The sequence below is a fragment of the Oncorhynchus masou genome, chromosome 26, assembly GCF_036934945.1.
Source record: "Oncorhynchus masou masou isolate Uvic2021 chromosome 26, UVic_Omas_1.1, whole genome shotgun sequence".
Classification (NCBI taxonomy): domain Eukaryota; kingdom Metazoa; phylum Chordata; class Actinopteri; order Salmoniformes; family Salmonidae; genus Oncorhynchus; species Oncorhynchus masou.
The window spans coordinates 20530036-20545554 of record NC_088237.1 but is presented as its reverse complement, the minus strand read 5'-3'; the positions used below and the strand labels follow the sequence as shown (position 1 = coordinate 20545554).

Genomic DNA, 15519 nt, shown 5'->3' with positions numbered 1-15519 from the left:
AGAGAGAGGAGGAGGAGGCGGAGAGGGTGTGTGTAGGTTATAGAGAGAGGAGGAGGAGAGGGTGTGTGTAGGTTACAGAGAGAGGAGGAGGAGGCGGAGAGGGTGTGTGTAGGTTATAGAGAGAGGAGGAGGAGAGGGTGTGTGTAGGTTACAGAGAGAGGAGGAGGAGAGGGTTTGTGTAGGTTACAGAGTGAGGAGGAGGAGAGGGTGTGTGTAGGTTATAAAGAGAGAGGAGGAGGAGGAGGAGAGGGTGTGTGGTGTAGGTTACAGAGAGAGGAGGAGGAGGAGAGGTGTGTGTAGGTTACAGAGAGAGGAGGAGGAGGGGTGTGTGATGTAGGTTATAGAGAGAGGAGGAGGAGGAGAGGGTGTGTGTAGGTTATAGAGAGAGGAGGAGGAGGAGGAGGAGAGGGTGTGTGTGGGTTATAGAGAGAGGAGGAGGAGGAGAGGGTGTGTGTAGGTTACAGAGAGAGGAGGAGGAGGAGGAGAGGGTGTGTGTAGGTTATAGAGAGAGGAGGAGGAGAAGGTGTGTGTAGGTTACAGAGAGAGGAGGAGGAGGCGGAGAGGGTGTGTGTAGGTTATAGAGAGAGGAGGAGGAGAGGGTGTGTGTAGGTTACAGAGAGGAGGAGGAGAGGGTGTGTGTAGGTTATAGAGAGAGGAGGATGAGAGGGTGTGTGTAGGTTACAGAGAGAGGAGGAGGAGAGGTGTGTAGGTTACAGAGAGAGGAGAAAGAGAAGGAGAGGGTGTGTGTAGGTTATAAAGAGAGGAGGAGGAGGAGGAGAGGGTGTGTGTAGGTTATAGAGAGGGGAGGAGGAGAGGGTGTGTGTAGGTTACAGAGAGAGGAGGAGGAGGAGAGAGTGTGTGTAGGTTACAGAGAGAGGAGGAGGAGAGGGTGTGTGTAGGTTATAGAGAGAGGAGGAGGAGGAGAGGGTGTGTGTAGGTTATAGAGAGGAGGAGAAAGGGGAGGAGAGGGTGTGTGTAGGTTATAGAGGGAGGAGGAGGAGGAGGAGGAGAGGGTGTGTGTAGGTTATAAAGAGAAGAGGAGGAGGGTGGGAGGAGGAGGCCTCTCCTTAGAGGGTGTGTGTAGGTGTAGGTTGCTTCTTATTATTCTGGCGGGGCGATGGCAGAGGTAGAGCTGGGGCCAACGTTCAGACTCGGATTGATTAAACGGCGGGGGTTTGGATGTGGGGAGGGAAGATGGGGGAAGGGGGGGCTCAGTCTGCTGGCAATCCTTCAGACGCTCATGGAGAGACAGAGAGAAGGAAGGATGGACAGCCCCCTCGAAGCCCTCTAAAACTAGTCCACACCTCTGTCAGCTCCTTCCCTTTTTCCAACGTATTAATACAACAACAGACACAACAGCTCTATTCCAAGGTTGTTTCTAGCATATCATTTAGATTGGAGCAATGTATTCAGCATGCCTTTTAAATGGTATGCTAGTGTGGATATTGAAACATAGCCTCTGCAGTGCCTGATGGGTAGTGTAGTGCAACACTGAATTCCTAGTTAAGTTCTACCAGGTTGAGTGAATATGTGTTGACTTTGAAAATGTGGTTGATGTCTGTATGTGTAATGGTTCTTAATGCCTGGATGATTAAGGAATTACAGTCTGTGGTTTAAGCACAGTGCTTGGAGGACTCAAAACACCAGAGCCCTGCTTAAAGATGGGTTTGGAAGTAAGTTACCTCCTTGGTTAAATACTGTGGTGACGCCTGTGTGAAAACTCTCCAAACCATTGGTGAACCACATCATTATGTTAATAACCGGCCACAGCGCGTGGCGACGCCGAGAAGGGGTTGTTTGGCCTAGCGAAGCACAGGCAGGGTTAGAAACAAGGCATTTGGGATGTGGAGATGAAGAAAACGGTCAATGTTTCTCAGAATGACCAGACAACAAAGCTGAAGTCACTACATGAACCTCTCCTCAGATCAGTATCTCAGCGGAGCTTGGTGGATTCCTAACAGGACAGATAGCATCATCATTAGCAGTTAGCTTGATCGATTAGTTGCTTGTCTGTGATGCATGTGCATCCCCTCCAAAACACTAGACCTTCACAGGACCGGGTTATGGGCCAAATCTAGACCCCAAAAGCCTAGCTAGTCAGACTAGCACATTTAGACTTCCCTCAGACCCCCATCCCTCCACTGTACCTATGTGACAGAGATCAGAGGACAGTGTTCATCTTTATGATCCCTGTGGGCCTCTACTCCTCGTCTCTCCTGTGCCCCCTACTCCCAGTGGACTCATCTCCTCCCTTTGTGCTGCTGGAAGTTGACTCCCCCAACCCTCCCTGTCCTTGGGACACTTTCCACTGAGAATGGATTCGGAACGCTGCCTACACCAGCCTGGCACAGTAACAACATTAACATCATCTGTTTTGTGTGCAGTCCAGAGACTTTTCATTTGTTTTGAGTGCCTGTATTGATTTTCGTATGACTTGTGTTATTACACTGAAGGTTTATTCCCCCCCCCCTTCCCGACCAAAAGTTAGAAAATTAAATGAAATGACCAAGGTGAGAAGGTCTGGTTGGTTACTTTAATTTCTCTTCATTGCGGTTAATCAGGGTGGATATTACTAATGTATTTGGAGAATCACATGACGACCAGTAACCTTGTGTGGTTGGTATATTACAGTCCGGTGGTCCGGCCACTACAGGTTGACATTTAGAATCATATCACGACATCTTCTCTGGTGCCAGGATAACTGATGATGCAAACGATAACGGTAATAGCATCGATGATGATGTCAATTATGCAGATGAGGCAGATAGCCTTTCTGATGATGATGCAGATGGGGATGATGATGATGATGATTATATTAGCACTAATTTCTGTTCCTATGTCTGTCTCGATAGTTGCTTCTGGAGCATCTGGAGTGCCTGGTGTCCAGGCATGAGCGGTCACTACGTATGACTGTGGTCAAGCGGCAGGCCCAGTCCCCCTCAGGCGTGTCCAGTGAGGTGGAGGTCCTCAAAGCGCTCAAGTCCCTGTTCGAGCACCATAAAGCTCTAGACGAGAAGGTAAGACCATACATTAGACATGTATTCTATAGAATCTGCACGGTAGCTATTCCTTTTTGCTGAGTGGAAGAATGGATTATACACGCGGATAAGAGATTCTTCAATTGATTGTACAGTATATTTGACTGATGACAGTATGGAGAGGCTTTGCAAACGCAGTGCCATCCTGGTATTGAATATTCTTTGTTTTGGCATAAGTCACCACCACAACCGCCTGCCCTCCCACTGGCCCCAGCCCCAGCCTCTGCCCTCCCACTGGCCCCAGCCCCAGCCTCTGCCCTCCCACTGGCCCCAGCCCCAGCCTCTGCTCTCCCACTGGCCCCAGCCCCAGCCCCAGCCTCTGCCCTCCCACTGGCCCCAGCCCCAGCCTCTGCCCTCCCACTGGCCCCAGCCCCAGCCTCTGCCCTCCCACTGGCCCCAGCCCCAGCCTCTGCCCTCCCACTGGCCCCAGCCCCAGCCTCTGCTCTCCCACTGGCCCCAGCCCCAGCCTCTGCCCTCCAACTGGCCCCAGCCCCAGCCTCTGCCCTCCCACTGGCCCCAGCCCCAGCCTCTGCCCTCCCACTGGCCCCAGCCCCAGCCTCTGCCCTCCCACTGGCCCCAGCCTCTGCCCTCCCACTGGCCCCAGCCCCAGCCTCTGCCCTCCCACTGGCCCCAGCCCCAGCCTCTGCTCTCCCTCAGGCCTGTTGATTGATGACCTCAGCCCTCTGTAAGATGTCACGCCGGCTGCTGTAATCTATTCAACCCTCCACAACAGACCCTATCATTTATAACGCGTCTCTCCAGGCCGCTGGACTAGGGAATAAAATCCGTTTTTGATTCACGGGATGTTTTCTGCCCTGTGATGATCTGTCTGTGTGTTGCTGGGCTGTCCGGAGGAGGGGAGGGGAGGGAGGGAGATGACTGCCCTGTAATCCAGGCTAGGAGCCTCCTCAGAGATGCCTTGATCCTAGCGGGCCACAGCCCCGGTCATGGAGCACCACAGAGCTCACCAGTAAATGCTCCGTCAGTAGCATGACAAATATCTCAACATGGCGCATAGAGGATGGCAGAGTAAGTCATACATTCACCCCCTTTGAGGAGGGATGGGGAGGAGGGGAGAAGAGGAGGAGGGATGGGGAGGAGGGGAGAAGAGGAGGAGGGATGGGGAGGAGGGGAGAAGAGGAGGAGGGATGGGAAGGAGGAGAGAAGAGGAGGAGGGATGGGGAGGAGGAGAGAAGAGGAGGAGGGATGGGGAGGAGGGGAGAAGAGGAGGAGGGATGGGGAGGAGTGGAGAGGAGGAGGGCTTCAAGGCCAAGACAAAGTGTTACTGTTGGGGTGAAGGCTGAGGGAGAGAGGGAAGAGCTGCTTGGTCTATCCCGGGAACACGGTATATCATGTCAACCCCGGGCTGAGGTGGGATGGTGGGTTGGTGGGGAGAGATAAATAGACATATCTCACTGTTGTCTCCAACACTATCCATGCTATTTATCTGAGAGCTCAAAACCACACGTCTACTGCAATTAACTGCTAGAGCAGAGCTCCATGATAAGGTGCTACCAGAGGTTGTGTACAGTAATGCACTCATGGCGGATTGTTGTGTTTTGTTTTCCTCAGGTGAGGGAGAGACTGAGGGTGTCGCTAGAGAGGGTCTCTGCATTGGAGGAGGAGCTAACATCAGCCAACCAGGAGGTGAGAAATGTGTCACAGCATCATTTCCACAGGCGCGCTGACTGAGACGTCTGTTCTCTTTCATCAGCCTAAGACAGGAATTTGTTCATGTTTTAGTCAACTTTCAAAGTAGTTTGATGTTGACAGTTCTACTTAGGAGGACTCCTATTCAGGGGCTAGTCATTCTGTCTTAAGATGGAGTGCGATGGGGTGAAGTATGGCGTTGACAGATGAGAGCTGGCCCGTGGCGTTAGTAGGGTGGCGTAACGCCTCTGCCCCCCATTGTCTCTCTGCCAGTCTCTGCCTGGGCAGATGGTCATGTTCCAGCTGAGAGGAGCCCTCAGGCTGACGCTCTACTGGAGCCAAATTAACCACTCTGCACTGCCAGAGGGAGGGAGGGAGGGAGGGAGGGAGGGAGGGAGGGAGAGGTGGAGAGAGAGAGAGAGGTAAGCGTCAGTGAATGGAGGAAATGAGATGAAAGAAGGAGCATGAGAGGTACAGTCGTCAAATAGAGGAAGAGAGAAGAATGGTGGAAGACATGGGCAGTGAGAGGTAGGGAGAGAGAAGAAGAATGGTGGAAGACATGGGCAGTGAGCAGTAGGGAGAGAGAAGAAGAATGGTGGAGGACATGGGCAGTGAGAGGTAGTGAGAGAGAAGAATGGTGGAAGACATGGGCAGTGAGAGGTAGGGAGAGATAAGAAGAATGGTGGAAGACATGGGCAGTGAGAGGTAGGGAGAGATAAGAAGAATGGTGGAAGACATGGGCAGTGAGGTAGGGAGAGAGAAGAAGAATGGTGGAAGACATGGGCAGTGAGAGGTAGGGAGAGAGGAACAAGAATGGTGGAAGACATGGGCAGTGAGAGGTAGGGAGAGAGAAGAAGAATGGTGGAAGACATGGGCAGTGAGAGGTAGGGAGAGATAAGAAGAATGGTGGAAGACATGGGCAGTGAGAGGTAGGGAGAGAGAAGAAGAATGGTGGAAGACATGGGCAGTGAGAGGTAGGGAGAGATAAGAAGAATGGTGGAAGACATGGGCAGTGAGAGGTAGGGAGAGAGAAGAAGAATGGTGGAAGACATGGGCAGTGAGAGGTAGGGAGAGGGAACAAGAATGGTGGAAGACATGGGCAGTGAGAGGTAGGGAGAGAGAAGAAGAATGGTGGAGGACATGGGCAGTGAGAGGTAGGGAGAGGGAACAAGAATGGTGGAAGACATGGGCAGTGAGAGGTAGGGAGAGAGAAGGAGAATGGTGGAAGACATGGGCATTGAGAGGTAGGGAGAGAGAAGAAGAATGGTGGAAGACATGGGCAGTGAGAGGTAGGGAGAGAGAAGAAGAATGATGGAAGACATGGGCAGTGAGAGGTAGGGAGAGAGAACAAGAATGGTGGAAGACATGGGCAGTGAGAGGTAGGGAGAGAGATGAAGAATGGTGGAAGACATGGGCAGTGAGAGGTAGGGAGAGAGAAGAAGAATGGTGGAAGACATGGGCAGTGAGAGGTAGGGAGAGAGAAGAAGAATGGTGGAAGACATGGGCAGTGAGAGGTAGGGAGAGATAAGAAGAATGGTGGAAGACATGGGCAGTGAGAGGTAGGGAGAGATGAAGAATGGTGGAAGACATGGGCAGTGAGATAGGGAGAAAGAAGAAGAATGGTGGAAGACATGGGCAGTGAGAGGTAGGGAGAGAGAAGAAGAATGGTGGAAGACATGGGCAGTGAGAGGTAGGGAGAGATGAAGAATGGTGGAAGACATGCGCAGTGAGAGGTAGGGAGAGAGAAGAAGAATGGTGGAAGACATGGGCAGTGAGAGGTAGGGAGAGAGAAGAAGAATGGTGGAAGACATGGGCAGTGAGAGGTAGGGAGAGAGAAGAAGAATGGTGGAAGACATGGGCAGTGAGAGGTAGGGAGAGAGAAGAAGAATGGTGGAAGACATGGGCAGTGAGAGGTAGGGGGAGAGAAGGGAGAATGGTGGAAGACATGGGCAGTGAGAGGTAGGGAGAGAGAAGAAGAATGGTGGAAGACATGGGCAGTGAGAGGTAGGGAGAGAGAAGAAGAATGGTGGAAGACATGGGCAGTGAGAGGTAGGGAGAGAGAAGGAGAATGGTGGAAGACATGGGCAGTGAGAGGTAGGGAGAGAGAAGAAGAATGGTGGAAGACATGGGCAGTGAGAGGTAGGGAGAGAGAAGAAGAATGGTGGAAGACATGGGCAGTGAGAGGTAGGGAGAGAGAAGAAGAATGGTGGAAGACATGGGCAGTGAGAGGTAGGGAGAGAGAAGAAGAATGGTGGAAGACATGGGCAGTGAGAGGTAGGGAGAGAGAAGAAGAATGGTGGAAGACATGGGCAGTGAGAGGTAGGGAGAGAGAAGGAGAATGGTGGAAGACATGGGCAGTGAGAGGTAGGGAGAGAGAAGAAGATGGGGGTGGTAAAATATACATACAGGAGGAGAGGGCATGGAAGGAGCTGGGATTAAACAGCTGCTCTACCTGCATTAGAACTGCCTCCAGTCTGTAATGAGCTGTGGACGGGGGTAGCTGATCAAAGCACAACTGACACGGCCGGGAAGGGATAAGGGGGAGAGGGAGGGAGAGAGAGATTTAAAATGCTGCTCTACCAGCCAAACAGGCCTTAGGAGGTGAGATGAAACCCTGGTCAAAGACTGATCTGCCCTGGCTATAGAAAACAAGTAAAGCTAGGGATGGAGTGCGGGGATGAGAGGAGTGAGATGGCGATATCTTTCACTTTGAGTTAGCCTAGTATTACCAGACTGATGGCCTCTCCTGTATCCGTGTAGCGAATCATTTTATGTTAGCTCGCGAGATCAGGCTGGTTGTATGAGGCTAAGTTTGAGCCATAGACATGTAGTGTAAAGTGCATCTCATTCGCTTAACCAAGTACAGTGTTGCGCCTCAACAGATATTTTACTGAGTCGAGACAGAGGTCTTTATTTGATTAAATAGTGTGACTATACTTAATTTGACTACAGTGGATACATGGTTAACTTTCCCGCTATGTCATGGTGAGACAGTCATCTGAGTGAGTGGGTGTTGAGGCTGAGTGGGTGGTGGAGGCTGTGGTTAAATAAGCACTGCTGAATAGAAACATCCACACTTCCACACGTCGGAGCCTCCGGGGAGGATGTTGGGTTCCAGTGGCTGCCTGCACCAGCTCCAGACTGTTAATTGATTTGGGATGGAGATCTGCCTCAAGTCGCTCTCCTCTGGGGCTCCAGTCTGCAGATAACACAACCTGCAATCCTGGAGCCTCCCATAGGGAGCTGCACTGCCTGATGACATAGATGACCTTCGACCTCCCAGTCTCAGGTGTTTAAGTGTTCCAGAGTTGACCTCTCAGTGTCAGGTGTTTAAGTGGTCCAGAGTTGACCTCTCAGTGTCAGGTGTTTAAGTGTTCCAGAGTTGACCTCTCAGTGTCAGGTGTTTAAGTGTTCCAGAGATGACCTCTCAGTGTCAGGTGTTTAAGTGGTCCAGATTTGACCTCTCAGTGTCAGGTGTTTAAGTGGTCCAGATTTGACCTCTCAGTGTCAGGTGTTTAAGTGTTCCAGAGTTGACCTCTCAGTGTCAGGTGTTTAAGTGTTCCAGAGTTGACCTCTCAGTGACAGGTGTTTAAGTGGTCCAGAGTTGACCTCTCAGTGTCAGGTGTTTAAGTGGTCCAGAGTTGACCTCTCAGTGTCAGGTGTTTAAGTGGTCCAGATTTGACCTCTCAGTGTCAGGTGTTTAAGTGTTCCAGATTTGACCTCTCAGTCTCAGGTGTTTAAGTGGTCCAGAGTTGACCTCTCAGTGTCAGGTGTTTAAGTGGTCCAGATTTGACCTCTCAGTGTCAGGTGTTTAAGTGTTCCAGATTTGACCTCTCAGTGTCAGGTGTTTAAGTGGTCCAGATTTGACCTCTCAGTCTCAGGTGTTTAAGTGGTCCAGATTTGACTTCTATTGTGCATACTCTCTCAGAGCAGATTTCTTTATGATGTTTCAATTTAGAGTTAAATAAATAGTGCAGTTGTTTTTAATACAGACAAGGCTCACATAAATGGAATGGGAGTAGATTCTGTGTCACGCTGGTATGAATGAATCGGGAGACAGGTGCGTAATAGTTTTTTTTATTATATCCAAATTACGGCGTGCCATGTAAAGGCACGGGGACGAAGACCAAACAAATACTATACAAAACACAAGGTAGAAACCCAAACAAAAGAGTGAGGAGTACCTCAAATAAATAACACAAGCGCAGATGATTAACACACGGGACCCGTAATCATCTGCACAATCCACAATGGCACGAAAGCCAAAACACACAGCACAGGTACTCACACGCACCAACGGACAAAGTAACAATAATTGACAGGACACTGGTAAACCAAGGATCCACTTATACAATGACTAATCACTGGGAATAGGGGCCAGCTGTGCGTAATGAAAGTTCTGGAGGGATCCGTGACATTCTGTAGAATTTGTCAAGAGGTTGATAAATTCCCCGCAAACCTCTGGGCCCTCTGGGCTTGGTCTACCGCCAAGGGACCAATCCAACCTGCGTAAGATCCTACAAAGGCTGTTGTGAGAGAGAGAGACTGAAACCTCTGTTACTCTATGTTATCCGGCCTCTCTTATTTGTTTCCTGGTTAGAATTCTAGAGGGAATCCCCAAGGTGTTTACCCACTCTATACAGTGAAAAATGAACCGGTGCTATAAGATTCAAGTCAACAGGTTCCAAGTGTGTGTGTGTGTGTGTGTGTGTGTGTGTGTGACTGATCTTAATTTGGAGGCATTGCTGCATACAGCAACCTGCTTCAGGCTCCAAGGCTCCACCAAATCAATCTTGTACACCGAGAGATTTCACGTCACCTTCCTGTCCAATCTCCTTTTGCTCCTTCACACTAAAACAGACCATTACTTCTCAGAGAGGTGGAGACGAAGGGAGTCAGGGAAGATGAAAGTATTGTGAGGGATAGGAGATTGGAAGACAGCGCCTTTCTGTTTAGCTGTGGCACTGTCTCCTGATGTCTCCTGATGTCTCTTGGTGTCTCCTGACGTCTCCTGGTGTCTCCTGACGTCTCCTGATGTCTCCTGGTGTCTCCTGGCGTCTCTGATGTCTCCTGGCGTCTCTGATGTCTCCTGGTGTCTCTGGTGTTTCCTGGTGTCTCTGGTGTCTCCTGGTGTTTCTGATGTCTCTGATGTCTCCTGGTGTTTCTGATGTCTCCTGGTGTCTCCTGGCGTCTCTGATGTCTCTGGTGTCTCCTGGTGTTTCTGATGTCTCCTGATGTCTCTGATGTCTCCTGGTGTCTCCTGGCGTCTCTGGTGTCTCTGATGTCTCCTGGCGTCTCTGATGTCTCTGATGTTTCCTGGTGTTTCTGATGTCTCCTGGTGTTTCTGATGTCTCCTGGCGTCTCTGATGTCTCCTGGTGTTTCTGATGTCTCCTGGTGTTTCTGATGTCTCCTGGCGTCTCTGATGTCTCTGATGTCTCCTGGTGTTTCTGATGTCTCCTGGTGTCTGTCTCCTGGTGTCTCTGATGTCTCCTGGTGTTTTGATGTCTCTGATGTCTCCTGATGATGTCTCCTGGTGTTTCTGAATGTCTCCTGATGTATGTCTTCATCAAAGGGAAATGTCTCCTGGTGTTTCTGATGTCTCCTGGTGTCTCATGTCTTTCATGTCTCTGGTGTCTCCTGGTGTTTCTGATTTGCTTCATTAAACTTCTAATTTTTCTAATTTGAGAGTAGCCACAGCAGCATGGCTCTGATGTCTCCTGGTGTTTCTGATCATCATCCTGTGTGTCTCCTGGTGTCTCTGATGTCTCCTGTGTCTCCTGGTGTGATGTCTCCTGGTGTCTCTGATGTCTCCTGGTGTCTCCTGGTGTCTCTGGTGTCTCCTGGCGTCTCTGATGTCTCCTGGTGTTTCTGATGTCTCCTGGCGTCTCTGATGTCTCTGATGTCTCCTGGTGTCTCTGATGTCTCCTGGTGTTTCTGATGTCTCCTGGTTTCTCCTGGTATTTCTGGTGTCTCCTGGTATTTCTGATGTCTCCTGGTGTCTTCTGGTATTTCTGATGTCTCCTGGTGTCTGTCTCCTGGTGTCTCTGATGTCTCCTGGGCTTTGATGAGTTGAGATGAACTAGTTTGTTCATTAAACTTCTAATTTTTCTAATTTGTGTGTTTGTGTGTGTGTGTGTGTGTGTGTGTGTGTGTGTGTGTGTGTGTGTGTGTGTGTGTGTGTGTGTGTGTGTGTGTGTGTGTGTGTGTGTGTGTGTGTGAGTGAGAGTATGCCGAGAGCCGACCGTTTGATCTCTGTAAATGATAAATGCCAGACGCACCCCAATGCTCCGGCCTAAACATAAGGAGGTGTAATTGCACCCCTCATTAAAAGAATGGAGTGAGATAAAGAGGGGGGAGAGAGGCAGCAATATGCAGCAGCAAGCAAATCCACTGTCTGTGGATGAAATCTCAAACCCCGTGCTGGGATGTTGTCGAGGCTTAATGTAAAGGGAATCCTCCATTGTAATTGTGGAATAATCCCTCCCTGCCCTTTGCCCTCTTAGAATGAAAATAATGTAATACTTGCGTCTAGTGAGTGCCTCCATCTGTGCTGTAAAAAGTGGTGTTTTATAGTTGTAAAGCTTTAAGGCTATTTCTGACCACAGTGGCAGAGGCAGTTATGTGTCGCATTTTCACATCAATCATTGTTTATTGATGGAGGTGTCATTGAATGCCCTCTAAGTCTTGAACGCAGCTCAACTGAAGAGGTTGGTGAAACACTTGGCAACCGTATTGGATTCTCTCACTGTGTTGTTTTATTGTGATGTCATCGCCTCCTTCTGAGAAATGTAATTATGTCGGTCTCTCTGGGGTGCAGACACAGCCAAGTCATAGATCTGGGATTCCCACAAATGGGAAGTGTCCAGCAAATATTCAATAGCAGTAATACTGATCTACTGTGTGGCTTTTATCAATCAGGACTGGAAGGCCCTATTGCAGCACTGCCTCAGTCTGTAGTATGATGTATTGCCATGTTTAGCAAAATACACTCTTATACAGTAGATTCATGACTGTCATAGGCTGCTACACTATCCTTCCTGGAGTCTTCTCTCTCTCATTGGCGTCATAATGTTGACGTCTCCGATGGGGGAAACAAGGTCGGTTTGTTTCCTAAATCCAGATGAAATCCTGAGATTAAAGCCTAAAAAAGATGCTGTGATCAGTGGTAATAGCAGCTGTCATTTTAATCACACTACCAGACCCTGTCTGTCTCCCAACTGGGTCTGTTCTTTATGCTAAATCTGGTCTGTGCTCAATAATTACAGAATAATGGATAGTGAGCACACTAATTCAAAGCGCACAATATTTGACTGTGTACTGGATGAGGTGTCTGGAAAGCATGGTGACAGGCATTTATGGTATTTATTACACTGACATGGTGCATCTCTCTGCTGTACATACAGTAAAATCACGGCTTTTCTACAAATATTTTCACACACAAAAAATATGACAGTTATGCAAAAAAATATATATGGTTAGCACATCATAAAACAATGACTGTCTCCTCCTAGTTTCAAGGTCTGGGAGGTTTCTCTGAAGGTTGACCCTACAGGCATCATGTCGTCTCCCTGGCATTTCTGTCACTAGTCATTAGCGATGGTGTAAAAGGGCATTAGAAGTGAGGGGGCTCCATAAAGGAATGCATACTGTGCTGTTTGTGTTGTCCAAGAATAGGTTATAGTCCCAACAATTTGGACAATTATAACAGTGTCTCTACCCGGCTATTTCCCCCCTTCCTCCCCCTCGGAAAGTCCTAATCAGCCGACCCTGTCAGGGCAAGCCTCATTACGCTTGTCGTGTCACTGGTTTGTAGCACCTGGCAACGTGATTAAGAGTGAACACCAGATTCTTCAGGTGAGAGAGAGGAGGGGTTCGCGGAACAAGATAATCATAGTGATCACGTTAATACCTAGACATAACATGACTTAACTGGCAGAGTAATGTTCCAGAAATCTCTACACAGACGAGCTGTAACAGTAGGAAATAAGCTGTTAACTGTAGTTGAGCAAATATTTAGGTTGTTTGTGTTTCGGAAAGTGAATGAGATCCTAACCCTTGACCTTAATACATTTGCGCATCAATTTTATTCCCCTCAGGCACTGACAGGACAGCCCCATGGCTGGCTGGAGCTGACAATTGTGTGTGTGTGTGTGTGTGTGCATATCTGTGCCTGCTTGCACGTTTGTGCGTGTGCCTGCAAGTGTGATTGACAGCTAGGCTGATCTCTGCTGTGTTATTCTAGACCTGTGTATTAATCTCTGTCCTGTGTCCCTCTCTGCAGATTGTGGCCTTACGGGAGCAGAATGCCCACATCCAGAGGAAGGTGGCGTCAGGGGATGGGCCAGAGGACATGCTGGAGGGCACTGATGCCAGCCAGAAGGTACATAGCAAGGTGGGCGTCCATTGCGTTTACTGTCCTTCTTTTTCTCTGTCAATATCCACAGCTTTTTATTGTTGATCATTTATCTCATGTGTTACTATCATTACGTTGACAGGGCTAACACTCAACATTTCAGTTTTCACATCAACGTAAACGTGTGGGATATACATACTTTTCAACCACCATTTTCATTGTTTCAACACAGTTGTCCATTTATAGTCTGTGTTATCAGTATCATCATGGTATCAAGCATGTTATCACTTCACTCGCTCGATACAGGCCTTCACTGTCAGCACAGTGTCTTTGAGCAGCCAGCTAGGCAGCGTGAAGGACACCCACAATCAGGTGATGTGTACTGTCTATGACCCCACCAGATTCCATGATACTGGAGCTCCCATACTTCTGACTACATCTACATACAAATGGTATGAGATCAAATGTCCCATAATGCATCCACACTTCCATGATTAGTCAGACCAGAATGAAGGACAGGACCTTGAGCAGTCAAAGCGTAGAGAATTTCCCAATCCTCTCAGATATCAATACAGCACTTAGAATGCAGAAATCAACAGTGTCTTAGTCTCACAGAGGCTGCTATTGCAGAACAACAAACAGAGACATCAATGACAATTCAATTCTGGCTCTCGTCTCATGGTTTGGATGTGAGCTGAATCTCTAGGCTCGTGGATGAGCTGCAACTCGTGATGGGGACACGTTGTCAGGAGTGTACGATTCAGTTGAGCCTGACTGGGCGACAGCTGTCTGTGGTCTGTCATTCTGCAGAGTAGGGGGTGGGGATGAGGGTGGTTGGAAGGTTGAAACTCCCCGTCACACACACCCTCCTTGGGGTTAGTGAGAGGGGAGTCACTCACTGTCACCACGCTGAGGTTTGAAGAGGTAGTCATGGCAGCCTCGTTAAGGTTCCATCCAGAGGTAGTCATGGCAGCCTCGTTAAGGGTTCCATCCAGATGGAGTGACACGGATGATCTGCAGGGCTACTTCCTCCCGGGGGGCGGGGCAGAGCCCTCCTCTCTGTCTCACTGCTCCTGGGTAGAAGGGTGTTGGAGTAGAGTGAACACACAACAGTCGTCAGGAATGAACCAACAGGTCACATCATGACGCGGGACATAGAGCAGTCAGGCAGCCATGGCCTTTCCCTTCCCTCTCTGCACTTCTAACCATCAAGGCCTAAATATTTTATAGTGATCGAAACTCAGACTATTTCCTGTTGAATACTAAGACCAAGAAGATTTAACCATAGCGGTAATCTTTTACAGTTAGCCATTTCAAAAGATAAAACCTAAGTTAGGCTAGCTTTTACTGACATGCCCAAGCTACTGACATGAAATTTAGCAGCGCTGTGAAGTTGCTGTGATATATAGACAGCTAGACGTATAAAACGGGTCTAATTTAGCAAAAGGAACCGGTGCACAGTAGCTTGTTCCCTACCAGATCAATCTGCCTCGATGGAGAAACAATGTTTAACTCCATGTCAATCCCTCCTAAAGGCATTGTTACGAGTGTCAAGTCCACCTCGTCCCCAACTGGATAACTTCCCTGCAGGCTTTACGAGTATACTCTCAGACGCGCCGCAATTACGTTTTTCTTTTGAGAACCGGTTTGTTATCTCTGGGAAAAGCTCAAACCAGCCTGCACTAAAAGCCAAGCTCAGATAAATCCCATAGGTTTGTCCATTATGAGAGTAGACTGTGGTGTTGGTATTAAAACCAGTGGGCTGATTTAACGGGGCCTGTTGCCTTACATAGTGAATCATTGATCACAGGCAGTAGGGAGAGGCTCAATTAGGGCTGTATGGCCAGATGGATGGGTATGGATGGGCAGCTGGCCCTGATACATGAGGATGGGTAGAGGAGGGAGAGAGAGGGGGTGTAGAAGAAAGAGAGAAGGGTGAGGAGAGACAGACAGAAAGAGAGAGGGAGAGGAAAAGAAAAACACAACTCCCCTCTCTTTGTGTCTGTCTCTCTGTGTCGCTCTCTCTATCTCTCTCTCTTACTCTGTCTCTCTCTGTGTCTTTCTCTATCTCTCTCTCTCTCTCTTACTCTGTGTGTCTCTCTCTCTTACTCTGTCTCTCTCTGTGTCTTTCTCTATCTCTCTCTCTCTGTGTCTCTCTCTCTCTCTCTCTCTCTCTCTCTCTCTTACTCTGTGTGTCTCTCTCTCTCTATCTCTTTCTCTGTCTCTCTCTCTCTCTGTGTCTCTCTCTCTCTCTCTTACTCTGTGTCTCTCTCTCTATCTCTCTCTCTCTCTTACTCTGTCTCTCTCTCTGTGTGTGTGTGTGTCTCTCTCTCTCTCTGTCTCTCTCTCTCTCTCTGTGTGTGTCTCTCTCTCTCCTCTCTCTCTGGTGTGGCTCTCTCTCTCTCTCTCTCTCTCTCTCTCTCTCTCTCTCTCTCTGTGTGTCTCTCTCTCTCTGTCTCTCTCTCTCTCTCTCCTCT

At 49.0% G+C, this 15519-nt stretch overlaps 1 protein-coding gene across 1 annotated transcript in view; it reads left to right on the top strand.

Annotated features, from left to right (window-relative positions):
* The window catches only part of LOC135515002 (liprin-alpha-2-like), a 228167-nt gene that overhangs the window by 165754 nt on the left and 46894 nt on the right, over nucleotides 1-15519 (top strand). Inside the window, exons 3-5 of the mRNA XM_064938792.1 lie at nucleotides 2853-3017; nucleotides 4611-4685; nucleotides 12971-13081. Coding sequence (XP_064794864.1) covers nucleotides 2853-3017; nucleotides 4611-4685; nucleotides 12971-13081 — 351 coding nt within the window. The remainder of the gene's footprint in view (nucleotides 1-2852; nucleotides 3018-4610; nucleotides 4686-12970; nucleotides 13082-15519) is intronic.